The 16,961-nt window shown below is 39.4% G+C and overlaps 2 protein-coding genes across 4 annotated transcripts; both read right to left on the reverse strand.

Annotated features, from left to right (window-relative positions):
• Nucleotides 1-3: 3 nt before the first annotated feature.
• stap2a (signal transducing adaptor family member 2a) lies at nucleotides 4-5,713 on the reverse strand. 3 transcript variants are annotated; one of them, XM_086172513.1, is made up of 11 exons: nucleotides 5,569-5,713; nucleotides 4,080-4,151; nucleotides 3,604-3,681; nucleotides 3,467-3,523; nucleotides 3,225-3,376; nucleotides 2,988-3,119; nucleotides 2,806-2,875; nucleotides 1,834-1,936; nucleotides 1,639-1,734; nucleotides 1,430-1,558; nucleotides 4-1,348 (listed from the first exon to the last, which is right to left on the reverse strand). In XM_086172513.1, the coding sequence occupies exons 1-11, from the start codon at nucleotides 5,674-5,676 to the stop codon at nucleotides 1,293-1,295; spliced, it is 1,053 nt and encodes a 350-aa protein (XP_086028639.1). In that variant the 5' UTR covers nucleotides 5,677-5,713; the 3' UTR covers nucleotides 4-1,292. The 3 variants fall into 3 exon arrangements, with proteins under 3 accessions (XP_086028639.1, XP_086028638.1, XP_086028640.1); XM_086172512.1 differs by having other exon boundaries at nucleotides 3,225-3,337; nucleotides 3,604-3,723; XM_086172514.1 differs by having other exon boundaries at nucleotides 3,604-3,723; nucleotides 5,569-5,706.
• A 324-nt stretch (nucleotides 5,714-6,037) lies between these two features.
• On the reverse strand, nucleotides 6,038-16,282 carry LOC147219000 (endophilin-A2-like). The gene is made up of 8 exons (XM_086173041.1): nucleotides 16,131-16,282; nucleotides 14,115-14,183; nucleotides 13,372-13,588; nucleotides 10,898-11,031; nucleotides 10,496-10,654; nucleotides 9,889-9,992; nucleotides 9,450-9,583; nucleotides 6,038-8,561 (listed from the first exon to the last, which is right to left on the reverse strand). Exons 1-8 carry the CDS (start codon nucleotides 16,173-16,175, stop codon nucleotides 8,374-8,376), a joined length of 1,050 nt encoding a protein of 349 aa, XP_086029167.1. The 5' UTR covers nucleotides 16,176-16,282; the 3' UTR covers nucleotides 6,038-8,373.
• Between the last annotated feature and the right edge of the window lie 679 nt (nucleotides 16,283-16,961).

The following is a 16,961-nucleotide window of genomic DNA, read 5'->3' on the forward strand; positions in this document are numbered from 1 at the left end:
GTCCATGCAAAAAAATTTAATGCCCTGAATACCTAACAAACATCGATCCTTGATCACGAAATAGTCACGACACACGTTGTACAAACATACAAGAGACTGTTCATTGTTAGAAGACACTTTTTGTCAGTTAATCACAGATTGCCATCACTGCTCAGACACTTAGAATATGCAAGGACTGCCCAGTAGTGAGAGAATGGCAACAATTTTGGTATTAGTCGCCCATGTACACGTTTGTCCCTTACTTAAACACTGTTGGGTTTGCAAAAATGCTGCTATCAAAATTAGAGGTAGGGCTCAAAGATATGGGATAATACCTACAGAAGACAAGGCAAGGTTCAGTCTGCACTGGGATAAAGTTTGCGCAATCCAACTTTTTTCAGAAGTCATACCCCTAACTGTACTGTGCTGTTAGTTTACATCAATTCCACTGGGGGGCACCCTTGCATATGGATACAATAGATACAGTTTCTTGAAAAAAGAACAGGTGTCACCTGACTTTCCCAAGTATTTCTGAGCACTGGCTGAGTTTAGCACCATACAGTACCATGTACAGTAGCAGAGAATAAGGAAACAGTTGAAAATAAGAACTAATACTACACTTGAGATGTGAGTTAAGTAATCAATGACCCACAACAGAGTGATCAAATCAACAATACATAATGGTTGCTTATCAAGCACAAATAGCACTCAGAGCAGCAGCACTTTTCAGGCTGTATTCAGAGGATTTTTCATTCGTGCATTCACAAGTAAACATTTTCTGAACAGAGACCTCAGCATGACCGGCTTGTTTTACTTTCAAAATGGAAGTTTCTCATGTTCAAGTTACATTTTGTCACTCCGGGATCTTTTCAATTAGATATGTTTTTTCAAAGTCTTAAGCATTGCAGTAGTAACATAAGTAGCTCAGCACACAAACATGGGCTCAGAGAGAAAAACAACACCAGGCTCAGATGGCGGTCCAGTATGTGTCAAGGCTTCAGCTGCCGGTCATATGAATTCATAGTTCTTGTGGCCAACATTGTGCTGAATGATCGTTGGTTGTGGAACCACATTTGTGCTCATAGGCATTTTGTAAACAGCTGTTGATGTTTTTGATACTTAATGATTCAAATCCAGTGCCAACTGTCCAGGTCCATGTAAATCCAATAATCAACATTAAGACTATGAGATAACGGCAGTAAATTGTAGTCCTTTTTTGTTCCACCAAGAAGGCACAGGATGAATACATAGCTGCTATGAGAGGGGTTTGGCACTGGAGTACAGCTGTGACAGAAGGTTATTTCTTGAGTGAGTTACTCCTGACTTGCCCGCCGCTTCTCCAGTTTCATCTTCAGTTCCTCATTGAGGGCTAATGATGGACAAAAGAAAAATGAGGGCTGAGATAGGGCTCTTTTTAAAGACTGTGACTACAGCAGATTAATAATCTTACTTTGTGCAAGAGGTGAAGGGGAAAGAATAAGCCGTCTCATTGGATTTGTTGGTGAGGCAGGCACTGGTGAGGTGAGGATACGGCGGTCCGGCGCAGGGGACCTGGCTAGGGGACTGCTGGGCCAGCGATCTGCATCCACAAAAAAAAAAAAAAAACATGTGTGAGCCTGTGTTGGAGTGCCATTGCATTGTGTTAAAGACCAGGCAAACCTTGTTTTGGGGGCAGTGCTGGAACCTTTGGCAGGGGGCTCGTGGGGGCAGTGTGGAGGATTCTTTCTCCATTCTCATCATTGGCAGACACATATGCTGATGGTGCATAATGTCAAAATTAGATGACAGCAAAGAAGAGACTCTACAGAGACACAAAAGAGACCTAATAAGGTGCACAATTAAAGACTGCCTTACTGATATTTTCTTCATAAGGCTCCTCGAGAAGGAAGGGTTGTAGAGTTCCTGCAGTCTTCTCCACAAGAGCATCAATGACCCCATGAAGTGTTGCACAGGGAATCTGCAGTGGAAAGAATGTTTCATTACAAAACTTTCTATTTTGGCAGCTGCATTTGCTGAGGAGATTGTGTTTGGAGTTTCATTTTTTGTTTGTTTTTTTAAATCATCTCTCCAATAAACTTGGGCTAGTGATGTAATCATTTCACAAAACACATCTGCAACCTGTTGTAAGATGATTCAAATCTGTATTGTATTCTATGTTACACTGATAACTAAGGGCCTCAACGTCCAACTTTATTTTCAATTGCTCCAGATGTTTTGCTATGCTTTCAACATTTTGATGTTTCTTGTACAGAGAGGTCCGGGAGAACTCTGGAAAAAGACATACCTGCATATATTTTAGACCTCTCAAGACAGAAAAACTGTTTTATATTTTCAGATCGAACAAAAGGACAGACAACGTACAAGTTGCAGTACTTTCTCCTATCTTTTTTCAGATATTTTCTGCCTTTGTCCTTTTCATCTTCCTTGCTACAGATTCATCATACACAACACCATCCTATAATGTCTGGCTACACTATCAACTATCCACAACTTTGCAGTCATTGATCTCCTTCAGTTTAGATCATCTATATAAGATGTAGTTTAACTGCTTGTTCTTCTTCCACTCTTATAAGTATGGAAGTCATACATTTGATTTGCATATTTAGTTTGACACAGGTGCTGGATGCGTAACACACGTGTGACACAACCCACTGCATTTATCCAGGCTAGGGAGCAATGAAGGAAGAACAATGGCCTGTGTCCCCTTGGCGCTACATATGAAAAGTATTCATGACTAATATGAATTAACAGTGTCTGCATTTGAATAACCCAACTTTGTAAAATGTTAAAGGGGACAAACTATATCTGTGAATGTTGTGAACTTACTGGATTTTCCACATCAATCACGTATCCACCTTGATCTCTCTGAGTAACACGGTAATGTCTGAACACTGACCTGGAGCAACCCAAAAAAACAACAAAAACAAAAGGTTAAAAGGAAGTACTTGATGTTTCCATTGACGGCAGAGTCTTCTTTTGCACTGCCCTGAAGTTCGATAGCTTTTTACCCATTGAGGTCCTGTCGAGTCGTAACAGCCAGCGAACTGCCATCTCTTCCAGGACGCAGTAACATGTTGCCACAGTCTGGATGTCTCTCCAAAAGCACTTCAGCCTCTGTTCTAGATACAGGGCGAAAACATCTGTGTACCACACACAAACACACACAAGTACACACAATTACAATGTTATTACACGCAAACACTGCTTGGAAAAGCAGATGTATGCAGTATGTCCTCTCAACTCACGGGGGGATCTCTCCTACTAACGGAACAGATAGAGGAGATGGAGGAGCTCTTGTGGGTGTGCGAGCTCTCCTCCTTGACCTTTCTTTGTCCACAACCTCCTTTAGCATCTGTAGCTGTCCAGGCAGCAACGTGAGACAGGATGGTACATTCATCTACAATTCAAGGTGGGGGGGGGGGACTTTCTTGTGAGACAGCACAAAACAGATGGATTATAAATGCAAGTGTGTGTAATTGACATTTACATCTATTACGGAATAGAGGAAACCCTTCCACAGTTCCCTTGATTCCAGGTTGGGTGCCTGCAAAAGAAAACAGTCACATTAGTTTCTTGTGCAAAATTTTTAACACAAATTTGGGTATTGAATTTTAAATTCATTACTGTAAGTTTGGTCTCTCCATCCTTCATACGCAGGATGAGTCTGGCTGCCTCCAGGTTTCTGTCCCTGCTACAGTCATCCTTCAGGGAAACAAACCCCCCAAGGTCCAGCTTTTCCACATACTGTATTTCAATATCAATCACTCAGACTTTATTTCTGCAGCAAATTTCATTCCAATAAATTGTAAAACACAGTACAATGAAAAATATACCCCCATCCCATCCTGCTGCCCCTATACCCAACTGTCCCGCGCATTTTATTTATTTTTTGAATAAATAAAAAAAAAAATGAAATAAACAACAGAAAAGCAAAGGGTGTGAGCACATCAAAACAAAAGGGAAAGGCTAAAATGTTGAAAGATAAACTGATAGATCACATAAATATTGCATTGGCCTTACATTAGCTTTAAATATACATGCATATATATTTTATATGTGGCTCTTAAGTGCACTTGAGATCAATACGATCTTAAACTTACATGAGTGTCCTTTGCATTGTTGAAGAAAAACAAAGCATTCCCACACAGACATGTCCACAGACGCCTGGATGCCTGGCATATACAGAAAAAGAATATTATGTGAAAAAAGACATAAACTGCAGAGTAGATATTCCACATCTGTTCAATAGACCCCCCCCCCCTTTTTTATCTCATTTCCTGTCCCAGGGGACGTGTGGTGTGAGAGCCACAGCTGCTGTCAGTCTGTGGTCATGGACCACTGCAACACACTGCACCTGAGCCAGGCTCAAATTACACGTCATGTGTAGCAATCAAATAAGCATAATAAAAGATTGATTTGGCAGATTTGGTATGGGTGTGGGGTGGGATTTTATTTGATCACAGTGCATTATTAAATATGGACAAATTAATGATTTCACAACACTGTTCTATTTACTGTAGGGATCTGGCAAAAAACAAGACTTTTGATATGGAATACTTTGTTTGGGATTTTTTTTTTTCAATGATTGTGCCAGTAATTCTTTCCTGTCCACTCATCAGAAGCAAATTTATTTTTTCTCTAAATCAATGAAAAACATAATAGGGAAAAAGGTAATCAGTCCTTATCAAAAAGTCTGACAACCTGAAAAGCAATACATGATAGCTTTTGATATGAACCAAATACCAACCTTTAAAGCAGACTAATATTCCTTCCCTCAGCTCAATAATCAACTTAAGAGTGCAGATTTTAAGTGATTTCTGCATGTAAAAGTTTCAGTAGTCGTAGTTATAAGGAATGCAGCACGATGACACAACATTCTTTAAATTATGTGTTGGCTGAATGGGAATTTTTCTATCAGCTCTTAATAAAAAAAGCATGAAGAGGGGATTTGATTCATCCTGATGATCTTTTTTGAAGGTTGACATTTGTGGTGCTACTAAAATGTGAGGTTAAGTGATGTTTTGTCAACGCAGACATGTGGTGCAAAAACCCTGGAATAGATCCTTCTTTATTGAGAATCAAACCGTTCACAATGCGCATAACCGGTACTTTGAAAGCTACACTTAACCTTTAAAATAAGCAACTGAGATCTGATAAAGTAGCACGAAAAAAAGACGACAGAAAGTAGAGGATCAAGGTGATGAGGTGATGTTGTTACGCCGCATTAGTTCCATCCACGTTATTTACACGTGAGTGAAGATGTCCAGGTATTTACACGCTCGGCCTGCTCGGCCTGCGATTTAAATGACACCAAAAAAAATCAGATTTTCCGTTATTTACATGTGGCGATAAGTCATTGTCGATGTTTGCATTATTATGACATATTGCTGCAAAACCACACCGAAGAGAAGGCGCAAATTGTCCGCTGGCTCCACTCGCCTCGCCCATCCGAACACAATAAGGAAGTTGACAGCTCCCCGGGAATGTGGGGGGGATCAGCCGGTTCGCTGACCAGCACCGGCACCTTCACTACCGACACCAGCGGGCACTGACGCACCGTAGCGCTGCACCCGCGGCGGGCGAGCCTACCTTTTCTTTCGGTCCTCGCTTCTCCAGGTAGCCTTCGTAGTAGCAGGGCGGGAGCTGCACCCGGGGTCCCCCCGGCCCAGAGCGCTGCCTGACGGGTGCAGCCGCCATGAGCGTCTCTGGCTGAGCACAGACAGAGGACAAAGGGGCGCTGAGTAATTCGGGGAGTGACACGCCTTCCCCGATGAGATGGTGCTGTGGCAGTAATCCAACAGCTGGCTGGTCGAAGCCTGCAGACTCTGGGGGGGAATCAAGTTGTGCAGCTTATGACCGAGAGGGGTGGCGAAAATGCCCGTTATTTAGTGATATTTCATGGACAGGTTGCAAAATTGCAAATTTAAGTATGACTCAGATAAGATGATGGTAAGAGGTAACAATACTGCTTGCATGTCTTTTCATAATTTCTCACCTAAATCATTCAGTTATGAAAGGGATCATGAGAGGTGTGTTTTTTTAATTAAAATAGCCAAGGAACAGTGTGTCTTATTTATTTAATGATGCACATGCACATAAAATCCCCTTCAAATAGTAACACAAATTGTACAATAGACAGATCATTAATCATGAGGTGCACAAGAGGTAATCCATATATCCCAAAGATAATCCAGGAATATCCCACTTTTCGGTTTCCCCAATGTCACAGTTAAAAAAGGTGCCGCACGAGACAGATCTATAATGGAGACCATGCAAATATGTTACATTTTAACAGAGTATTACACCGAAGCTTGCTAGTAAATTATCTTAAACTACAGTTTACACTTTGAAATACTTCATTTATCAATTTTACAAAAAAAAAAAAATCACAGAAAAGAGTCTTTTTAGCAAACCATGGCTGTCAGATAACGGGTCCGGCTGTGACTCAAGCAGCACATAAAAATTGATCTTAGCCCTTTGTTCCATGACAGCCATTCATCATTATTATACAAGATGCATAATAACTCAACCTGAGCCCCGGAGCCCCAGAGCACCTGACCCTCCTTCCCCCAATCAACCTTTATGCTTTTGATTTAATGTAATGAGGCGTGTAAACCCACACCTGAACCATGTAGTTTTGACTCAGCAGCCAAACCCGTGGCCCTATAAATAAGACTAATAGCATAGGAGGCCTGCAGATACAGCAATGGAGGCACATACCATGATAACAATGGGGAGATTATTCCAGAGATGGGCTCCAGAGCCACTGCGGTATCAGGATAGGGCAGATAATGAGAAAGGGGGTAGGGGCACACAGGCAGGTGGTGAATAAAGCCTAGTGGGGGAGGATATAATCCACCGCTATGTGCCCTTAAGAGCTCAAAAGACCTGTCAGTTCCACTTCAAGCTAATATAGAGATGGTAGACTTGAGTGGAGAAAGGAGGATGGTCTAACAAGGAGATCATGACATGAGGAGAAAGATGGCACTTTAGTGAACAGAGCAAAAACTCAGTTTATAGTCTGCTTTTAACAGGCTTAACTGAAACTGAAACCAGCCATTGAGTACAGACCTTCCTGATTTTGTACACAATAGTTCGGAGTGTGCATCCTCTGTCAAGTTTGAGGCACAGTTTGAGCCTGAAGGCGGAGGCAGGTAAAGAATGCCCAATACACATCAGAGAAATTTCCACACTTAATTGTAGGTTAAAGTACCAAAGACCATCTTACCACACATTGTCAGTGAAAGAAATCACAGGCAGAGTATACAATGACAAAGTTGGGTAAAACAGTGAGTGACACTGCCAGCAGCATCGGAGACTACACGTCTATGACTTTGTTTTAATACTTGACACCAAAGGCACTCGCGAATCAGGTCTTGTTATGGTGAGGTCCAATTCTTTACAATTAAGACAAGTTTTAAAAATTGTCACAAAGTAATAATATATTAGTCAGTATTTCATGTGGCTGTATTATGTGCATGATGAAGTATGAAAAAAAATGCAACTACATGGTATTCAAGAATGTGTGCATGCTTCTTTGGTTTCAGCTTATAGAAAGTTGAGTGCAACAGAGAAAAGTTGAAAAAAAATGTTGACAGTTATAGGAAAAAAGAGGGAAAAAAACACTAGCAACTTAGTATAATACATAAGGTATTAAAAAAGAAGTTTATAGGAATTGTTTCTTAAAAAACTCTTAAATGCTTAAAGCGTACCATCTCTGATTTGAGGTGTATGGCAAAAAGGGCAGAAAAAAAAAACAAAAAAACAAACGTTACAGCGCCCCGGTTTAACAAGCAGAACCAGAATGCGCAGTGCCCTTCAAACAACCAAGAGTATCTCCTTGACCACCAGATGGCAGTGGAGGATCGTCTCAACAGCATGACAGCGCTCAGTCCTCCATGTTGACTCCAGCGTGTCCATGATCACAACACAACATTGCGTAGGTCATGTGTTCAGTACCAATTGCGTACAATAAAAAGAAAAAAAAATATTGTGCCAAGTTGTTAACATATATATGTATGTAACAAAAATATAGATGAGGCCAAGAATAAAGTAATTGCACTTCTGCTGTTTCTGGCTACTGCCATGATCTCCTGAGCTTTGACAGTCCTGGTGATAGAAGGGGAGTGTACAAGGTACACAGGTGCATAGAGCCTCAGAGGAAGTGCACCCAAGCTTTAACCTTTTTTCTGATCTTCCAGTTCTTAATCCTTTTAAAGTTCAAAGAATCATAAAGGTTAAGATAGTCTGTCTTTGTGAGTTAATTGAGATTGTAAAATTATGTTCCCATATCTTTAGCTCTATCTAAAATTAAGACAGGGTATCTTTTGCTTATTGAGATCCTTTGTAATACCCTTTTCTGTTACCTGCAAGTGCTTTCTTGGGTTACAGTTTTCAATGAGACAGTGGTACTATCACTTCGACATAGTTGGTGGGGAAGAATCCAGTGCTGCCTCGAAGAGTTCCCTCAAACCAGTTCTGGTCAATTTGACTGATCAAAGTGATGACATCGCCCTCCTGGAAGCCCAGTTCACCGCTGTTTTCTGGCTCAAAGTCATACAGTGCTTTACAGCATGGACCAGCTGCAGCAGGAAAAAACAGACAAAAGTGAGGATGAAGACAGAATAATAGTTTTTCTGTGGGCTAAACTGATAAAACTCTGCCTTTAAGGAAATTACTTTATACTCATTCAAGCACTTTTAAATAAAAGCAGTAAGTGATCTGTTTTTCCCCAGAGGACATAAAATACCCAGAAGTAGGATATTTCACAAAAACAGGTTATAATTCTGCCAGTGTTAGAAAAGGATCCATCTAAGTTTTAAAAAATTAACATGTTGCACAGAGTTCAGCTTATATTTCCCCTACAATGAGCACTCCCAGTTTAGGCCTTTAATAACTTCAGATTTACTTTCTGTAGCATAAAACAAAAGAATGACAAGTGAAAATCTGTTCTTAGGAAGTGAACTCAGATGATTCACCTATTAATATACCCCAGCAAAACAGAAATGCAGTTATTACATTAAAGATAAGTATAGAAATATAGAAAGCATTGAGTTCAAGAGAACCTTGAATGTAGATAAATACAGGACATCTGTATAAATTTAGTGTTTTGAAAACATCAAAATAAAAAGGTGCATTCTGAATCTTCTATGTCCCCGCAGCCTTGGTCAGACACCCTTTTGTTAATAACACCTGATAAACTGGAATAGGTGTTCCAAATACTCTATTCAGCAAGGTTAATACAGTGCTTAACAATCCCATAGAAAGAGGACAGACTATAAGGGAACTTGTCAAGCTATTTTCTGCCCTGTATGATTCACACACAGGGCAGGTTCTTTGAGAGGATGGGCCTGGATATTATACTAGGACTGAGTTAATGCTGCAGGACAAAAAAAATTCATTTGTGAGAAGGAGATTGATAAATGCCTTTCTGGTACTACATTTTTTAAGGATTGAAGAAGTTTATTTACCAGGTGAGTAAGCTGGGGGGCTTGATGCAGATGATGAGTATCCCCCGTTAGACTGCTCTGTGTCGCTAAAGTCGAATGATGGTCTGGCTTTGGGTGTGTATTCTCGCCTGGGCTGGGTCTGTGCATCAGCCACCCTGTATTAAGTTCCAACAAAATGTTAATAAAGCAGAAGTAATAAAGCATAAATGTAGACACGTGCGCACACAAAATTTACTTCTGATTTTTCTCAATTAGAGCTTGACATTTCACCCTTTAAATGGAAAACATACCCAAATGTTGTATCTACTTAACATGTCTATAACTATGCGACTTTTTAGATACTCGACAGGGAATACAAATAATCACCTGGTTAAGACAGGATGGTTTTATCTTCTGTCATTAGGGCAAATACAGTTAAGTGATAAACATGCCATATTTCAGAAATAATTTTTGTGCTGACCTTTCTTTCAGATTTTCAGAAAGTTTCTCCAAGACCTGTGAGGCCTGTCTGTGGTACTGCAACATTGACTCCACGAAAGAGAACAGCTGACTCACTTGCTCCACCTACAGAAGCAGAAAAATATAGTCACAGTCCCACAAAGTACACAGTGAGGCCACCCTACTTTCAGACATATATTTTAAAATTTAGAATTACACAGTTACATTTTACTTGTGACCAACAAAGTTACAAAAAATATCCCTCCACACCAATAATAGCAATCCTAGGCAGTGGAAAGAGGTGGATATTGAGAGATGTAATACTGGCTCAGGAATAAAATTAAACACCTAGCATTAATAGTATATTCAATACAATAAATAAAAAAAAATGCATCTTCCAAGCTATCAATATTTTTTCTGATTTATTGATATAAATGGCTTAAAGAAACAATGCATTTTGAATTTTCAACCGTTTTTTCCCTTTTTAATTGCAATGACAGTCACTACTCCTACTGCTGAAACTACGGGTCCCTTTAACGGGTTCCAAGAACATTGACAACACTAGTTATTGAAATTAACATATAGTAGAGACAACAAAGTAAATCCATTTAAATCTTGTGCCCTCTTACCTCCATCTCCATCAAGTTGTGCATGGAGCTCTCTGCTAGCTCTTTGGACTCATGAAACTTCTCCAGGGCCTGCCTGATCTCTTCATCTGGGATTTTACCCTGACGCTTCTTTTTATAATCATAGTCCAGACGACGTCCCTCCAGCTTCTTCAGGTGGTGCTGTTATGCAGAAAGAATTAAAATTGGGAGAGATTTACTATTATTCTATCTCAGTCACATTTTTGAAGTAATTTTACTTGATTGTTTTCAAACATTTTTTTCTCTGAGTAACATTTATATTTAATTCAAAATTGTCTTTTTCTCACCTACAAAATCTTATATGTAACTGTATTAGTGCAGGTGATAAGACTCATGAGTGTGGATTCTAGGTACACTACTTATATGCTAGAGCCTAGATATTACCTGAATGTCCTTTATGTCTTTGTCAACAACTCCTTGGAGTGGGTCAATGACATTTTGCTTGACATCAATATCCAGAGAATCCTTGACCTCAGCCAGCCTCTTCATGGAGTCTCCAATTTCAATTAGAGCACCTCCTTCAGTAAATACATGTAAAATATAGCAGTTAGAAGATAGTCAATCATAGCGGAGCACTTTAGCCAGGAAGATGACTATGTCAAATGTGACATAATGTGTGGAAACTCTGGACAATTAGACTCAAATACACAACTCCTGCATGATTTTAATTTGACTGGCAACATATTTGAGGCCTTATAGATTCATATAAAAACACTGTTAATAGTAATGTCTTTATTACATCCCATGAGAGTTGTCTGATGTAGAAATGTTTGCCTCGGTAAAATATACGGGGGCCAGGTTAGCAAAGTTTTGCTCAAGAGTTACTAGAAACAACAAATGTTACAGACAAGAAAAAACCCAAACACAATCTGACAGAGCAGATGGCTTGAAGTTTGTGCAAGTATAGTTCATGCAGAAACTGGAAAAAGTTGGGCACTTCCAAAATTAAACCTTACTCTGAGTAAATTGATTTAAATTGCAATTGTCACAGTATCGAAACCAGGGGTGTTAAACTCATTTTGGTCCAGGGCCACATACGGCCTAATTTGATGTCAAGGGGGCCAGAGCAGAAAAATCACTGAGGCCAATTTTTTCCTTTGTTTTAGTGTAAAGGAGGTAAACAGGTGCATTATAAAAATCTTTATATGTAATGAACTGTTCCTCTAAAAAATACACAACAAATTAATATTAAAAATGAATATTAAAAAGAATTGATGAAATTACACCCTTAAAATATTGTTGGGTCAAAAGAAAATATCTTGTCACGTGGGACAATTTGCCACTAGAATTTATTTGAAAATTGATTGTAGCATGTATAAGAGGAGGTATAATGTTTACAAGGCTAATGGTGGCTATTCTGGTTATTAAATCAATCTTTTTAATTTTACCAGTTTTCTTTGCTATCACTTTTGTGGGTTTTTTAAAGAAATAAGAAAAGAAAAGATCGTTTTAACAATGTCACTAGACGTTTTTCAACAAAAAATCATTTTGTTTTCAAATTTTGAAGCAAAAAAAACATTGCAAAGTTACTTTTTCATTTTTTCCTTGCCTGTTATTTTTTTTAAACCTGCTGTATAAAACCCCCAGATGCATGTGAGAAAAAACGCTCCGGCCACACTAAAACAAAGATTTGATTTCACGCAGGGGGCCACAAAATGTTGTTCAGAGGGCCGCAAGTTGGAGACCCCTGATCTACACTATCCTGTTCATTAAGTGCCTAGGTCAGGGGTGGCAAACTCAGCAAGCACAGAAAGCCAAAAAACACATCACATCTTCCCGAGAGCCGTACAACACATCACACATGCACCTCGACCACAACAGCAACTTATATGTTTATCTATAGCTGGACAGTGTTTACGGGTACTCTCTTACCTATGTTCACTCAATGGGACAACTGACAGCTTGTTTTCCACAATCACTTTCAGGTCTGGCTTGAATTGAGACATGGCACCTAGGAGTCCCTCCTTTACAGAGCGGTTTTCATTTTACTTGTTTTAGTGCGAAAATAACAGACGCCAACACTACCATTTTTGAGTGCTTTGGTAAGTTTTGAAGAAAAGTAGTCTGGTTCAATCAGTTATGTTTCATGTTCAACTTGAGCTTGCAGGAATTGCCTATGGAAAACTCCTGTACTTCGAACCACAGAATGAGCAGAAATAATGCTCCAGGTTTAAAGCTTTAAAATGAGACAGTGATGTCTTGCATATCAAAAGGAAAGGCTTCCCATTTTGCTGTACCAAAAATTTAAACTCCTCCAATTTAAAGAATACCATGTTCTTGCTGTATTTGCACTTTGCTCTGTTTCCCTCTGCCATTGCAATCCACAAAATAGTCTTAGCTGGTAGGTAGACTTAGGCTATGTTACATATTTCAACGGGAACGCCCCCTCAAGACAAATTTGTGGGCCAGGGGTGGCCAAAAAGCCAAAAAGCTTATGTTGCTCAAGCTGTTCTTATGGATGCTTCTAGCTGTTATCGTACTTGGCTTTTTTTCCAGAAACAAACTATGACTTGAATGTTGGGCAGTTATTATCTTGCAAATTCAACAGCCTTGCCTGCTTAAGTTAATACCAATATAGACAATAAAAGTGTACATGATTGAGGGGAAAAAAAGAAGAGGGAAAAAGAATTAAGATAAGGGTTTTGATTCTTTAAGACATAATTCAGCAGGATCTTTTTAAAAGAAAAAACATTTCAGTTCCTACTATCAAATCAATCAAAGGAATAAATGGAAATATAGGTGATTAATCATGACCTGAATCCCAGTACTGAGTGGGCTCCACTAAATGTGAGAGCTCCATTTCCTTTTCACATGCATAAAATCCTTGCATTTTGAACTTTGTTCAGCACGATCCTTACCAAAGTTGTTGTCCTCGCCCATGTCTCTTCCATATTTAGTCATGCACTCTCCCAATAGGCCCTCAGGCTGGGAATATCCAGGGCTTTTCACCTGTCCTCGGATTTTGGACACAGTGTTGAGCATGGACAGCTTCGCTCTTGTTGCTGGGTTGGGCTGGAGGTACTCTGATGTTTTGCTAATGACTTCAATCACTGCTTTGCTGGTAACATCAGCTCTCTGGGCATAAGTAAGGGAGCTGATATTGATTATTGATACCCATTTGCAGCATTTTATGTCTTTCATTGTTAAAAACAAGCCATACATGGATCCAAAGTAGAACTTATGAACAAACATTATTTCACTACATATTCAAGATAAACTTTATTGATCCCCATAGGGGAAATTCTTTTGTCACAGCAGTGTAACAGTAGTACCAAATAAATAGGACTATAAATAGAGACAATTAGAAAAACCAAAATACATCCACAAATAAATAGACAGTCAAGAGAGGAGCAGCAGCAACAACATCAAGGAAGACAGTAAAGGTGAAAGTAGACAACCAAAACCAAACGACAACATAAAAAGTGTGACAATAGCAAAGACAAGAATAAAATAAATAAACAAAAAGAGCAAGAAACCAATGGGCTTAGACCAACAGGATAAAAAAAGACAACAGAGTTACAGCATGACACATGAATGGGTGAGGTAGTGAATGGGGGGTGAGGTAACTACAAAAGAAATCATCTTAAAGTGTTTTTAGTACCCTCTCAAGATCCTTGAAATCTTCATCCAGTTTTGTTCCCTCGGCACCTCCAACCTTCTCACTCACCATCTGGAAAAAATTTGCACATCTTACAAGATATTTGAAGCTTTTTTTTCTTCCCAAAAGCAATGCAGAATTCTGGCAAACAGTCCATTCAAATTTGCAGTATGGAAAAATTAAAACCCCCACTGAATTTTTATTTTCGCTTCGATGACAATAACTTTTGCAAAGGCCACCTTGCATTCCGATGACTTTGAGTTGCATAAAACAGGTTCCCTGTAGAGCCTGGGAGGAATGTAGCAATATCCATCACATACTGTATGTGATCCTGACCAGTTCTCTCAGCCTGGCAGAGGTGCTGGCTACATGTTGGTCCAGTTGGGTGGTTTATTCAGACATTGTTGCAAGCATAACATGAAGGTGATATTGAGTTTTGCCTTTGTATCTTCATTGTGGCATGTGCAAAAAAGTCCATCCAAGATGTGAAAGTAGCTAATAAATTAAATCGACTTCCACCTCAAAGTGTAATGCCACTGCTGACTACACCTCCTTCAATCTACCGCTTACTGAAGCCACTGACCCTTTTGTTTATCATTCCTGTCCATTAAAACATATGTAATATTTCTTACTCTTTTACCGTTATTACTAATCACTTTCTCAACACTTTCTCTATACTGTGCTGAGGCAACATTTTTATCTTCCATTTTCTATGATAAGGAAAATGTCCTCTGAACTCAGAGAATTCATTAGTGTCACATGCTGGTGGGTCAAAGCAAAGACTATGTTGCAAAACAGGTTACCGGTTCTGCCAGTCACGTCTCGCTTGACTACATATTTATGGTGGGAGGTTTGATTTTTGACAAGAGTCAGTTGTTGTGTTTTATTTTATACAGAGTTTTAAGGTTTGAGATACACAAAACACAATATATTGCCTCACAGTTAAGAGTTTCAAAAGGAGCAAACTTCAATAATGCTGCATTATAATGAGACCAGCAATGAGTTAGCCATTGGTAATTTGAGAAACATGGCACAAAAGTCCATTCAAAATATGCTGTTTAACAACCAAACTCTCCTCATCTCGAAATCTGGTGGCCACACGAAAATAAAGATAGTTCCTATAAAGGATTTTAGACAATACAACGATCAGTTGAACAAATCGAGCTAAAATGTTTGACATTAAAGGCTTTAATGAAGAAATGTGTTAGAAAAAGACTTCTTTGAATATCAGCAGTCAAAAAGTTAAAAAAAGTGGGTAGTCGACCATGCTTGAAAGAAGGTAGTTTTTCCTCTACATATGCTGTCACAATGAAATTGCAGTTTCTCACTTAAGAAATGTGTCGTCACAAATGTTTTGAAAATAACATAAAACTCAACACTGTCTGACTTAACAGCGAGATCCAATATCCAAAGGCGGCACAGCATTTCATCGAACCGTTCGGTTCGCAGACAGACTTGGAATCTTCAAGACCATCTTGGACAAAAACGAAAATATACAGAGGTATCTTTGTGTCAACGCCGCGGTTCCTCCTTTAGCAACAGGTACGTACAATACCAACATTTCACTGACCAACTTGGGATACTATTGCATCGGAGCAAATTCACACAAATCAAGTGCTTGAAAATTGCCAGAAAGGTAATCTGCAAATTTTGTAAGGTTAGGTCAATTGATACTTTGTGTAATACACTCATTTAACGCCAACGGGGAGGGTCTGTAAATGTCTGTTAAGGTTTTCAGTTGCCTCTTAACAACAAACACTTCGACAGCTGTTAATAACGACAATAACATCAGCTTTTTTTTGTTTGTTTTCTTTTTTTTTGGGGGGGGGGGGTTAATAAAGTTTAACCGTTTCATATTTAAATTAACAACGGTCGTTGTTGTCTTCACAGACTTTAACTTTAGTCAATCACCTAGCTTTAGGCTAACGCAAACACTCAATAACATGAACTATGTTAGCTAGCAACCCATGGTATGGGCTAATGGGGGAAAAAAATCATAATGAAAAAACCTGGTGTTACCTGGCTGGCTTTGTAAAATTGCTTCTTGAACCCAGCGACGGACATCTTTCACCGTCTCTGTTACTATCAGTGTCCCGGGGAAAAACAAGAAAATAAATGCAGCGAGTTTGTAGTTAGCCCGCACAGTAGCCTGGGCACACGTCTTCAAACTTTGCCCTGTGGATGTGGAACTTGCTAGGCAACCAGTTTCCTGGCTTCAACCTCCAGTAGGCGGCTCTCTCCTCTCCTAAATTGGGTCAGGGGAAACACACTCGGGTTTGTCTTTCCTTAGTTAAGAGGACACTTGTTATATAATGCTTGCAGAGAGGCCCTTTAGCCAACACATTCACACCTCACCATACCTTAACCCACCTCTGAGTTTTTAGCAAGTCATAACCAAAAGTTGAAAAGTGTGTGGGTCTTATAGTGCAGAAATTCCTCACTGGAATGCTATCTAATTTAAACAAGCGCGTGGTCGCACACACTCATGCACATTAAGAACAGGTTTTCTCTGCAAACTACTCAACAAGACTGATGGTGCCTGTGTCTTCAATGTCATATTAATTTATTTACATCAAAAAAGAACAGAGCACCTAATACATTTGTTTAGAAAACTTCAAAAACTCAGAGGCAGTGGTTGATTGGTAAGTGATCACCCAAAAACTATTACTTGATTACCACAGTTGTCATTGATCAGTTCTGTTAAATAATTCATTCATTCATTTTTATGCTGCTTATCCTGCAGTCAGGGTTATGGGGTCTGAAGCCTATTCCAGCTGTTATTGGGGGGAGGCGGAGTTCACCCTGAACCAGTTGCCAGAACTTGCACATCCTGTGAACAAAAGTTTCCAT

This window comes from Fistularia commersonii, chromosome 25, assembly GCF_037954325.1.
Source record: "Fistularia commersonii isolate RoL2024-O1a breed Wild chromosome 25, RoL_Fcom_v1.0, whole genome shotgun sequence".
In the NCBI taxonomy this organism is placed as follows: Eukaryota; Metazoa; Chordata; class Actinopteri; order Syngnathiformes; family Fistulariidae; genus Fistularia; species Fistularia commersonii.

Excerpts from the sequence above, each read along its gene's own strand:
- stap2a (XM_086172514.1), bottom strand. The coding sequence starts at position 5,676 with ATGGCGGCTGCACCCGTCAGGCAGCGCTCTGGGCCGGGGGGACCCCGG. Across the intron at positions 3,724-4,079 it reads ACAATGCAAAGGACACTCAT|TATGTGGAAAAGCTGGACCT; the intron begins GTAAGTTTAAGA and ends ATTGAAATACAG. Across the intron at positions 1,937-2,805 it reads TGATTGATGTGGAAAATCCA|ATTCCCTGTGCAACACTTCA; the intron begins GTAAGTTCACAA and ends TTTCCACTGCAG.
- LOC147219000 (XM_086173041.1), bottom strand. The coding sequence starts at position 16,175 with ATGTCCGTCGCTGGGTTCAAGAAGCAATTTTACAAAGCCAGCCAG. Across the intron at positions 11,032-13,371 it reads GGGCGAGGACAACAACTTTG|GAGGTGCTCTAATTGAAATT; the intron begins GTAAGGATCGTG and ends TATTTACTGAAG. Across the intron at positions 9,584-9,888 it reads TCTGAAAATCTGAAAGAAAG|GGTGGCTGATGCACAGACCC; the intron begins GTCAGCACAAAA and ends AACTTAATACAG.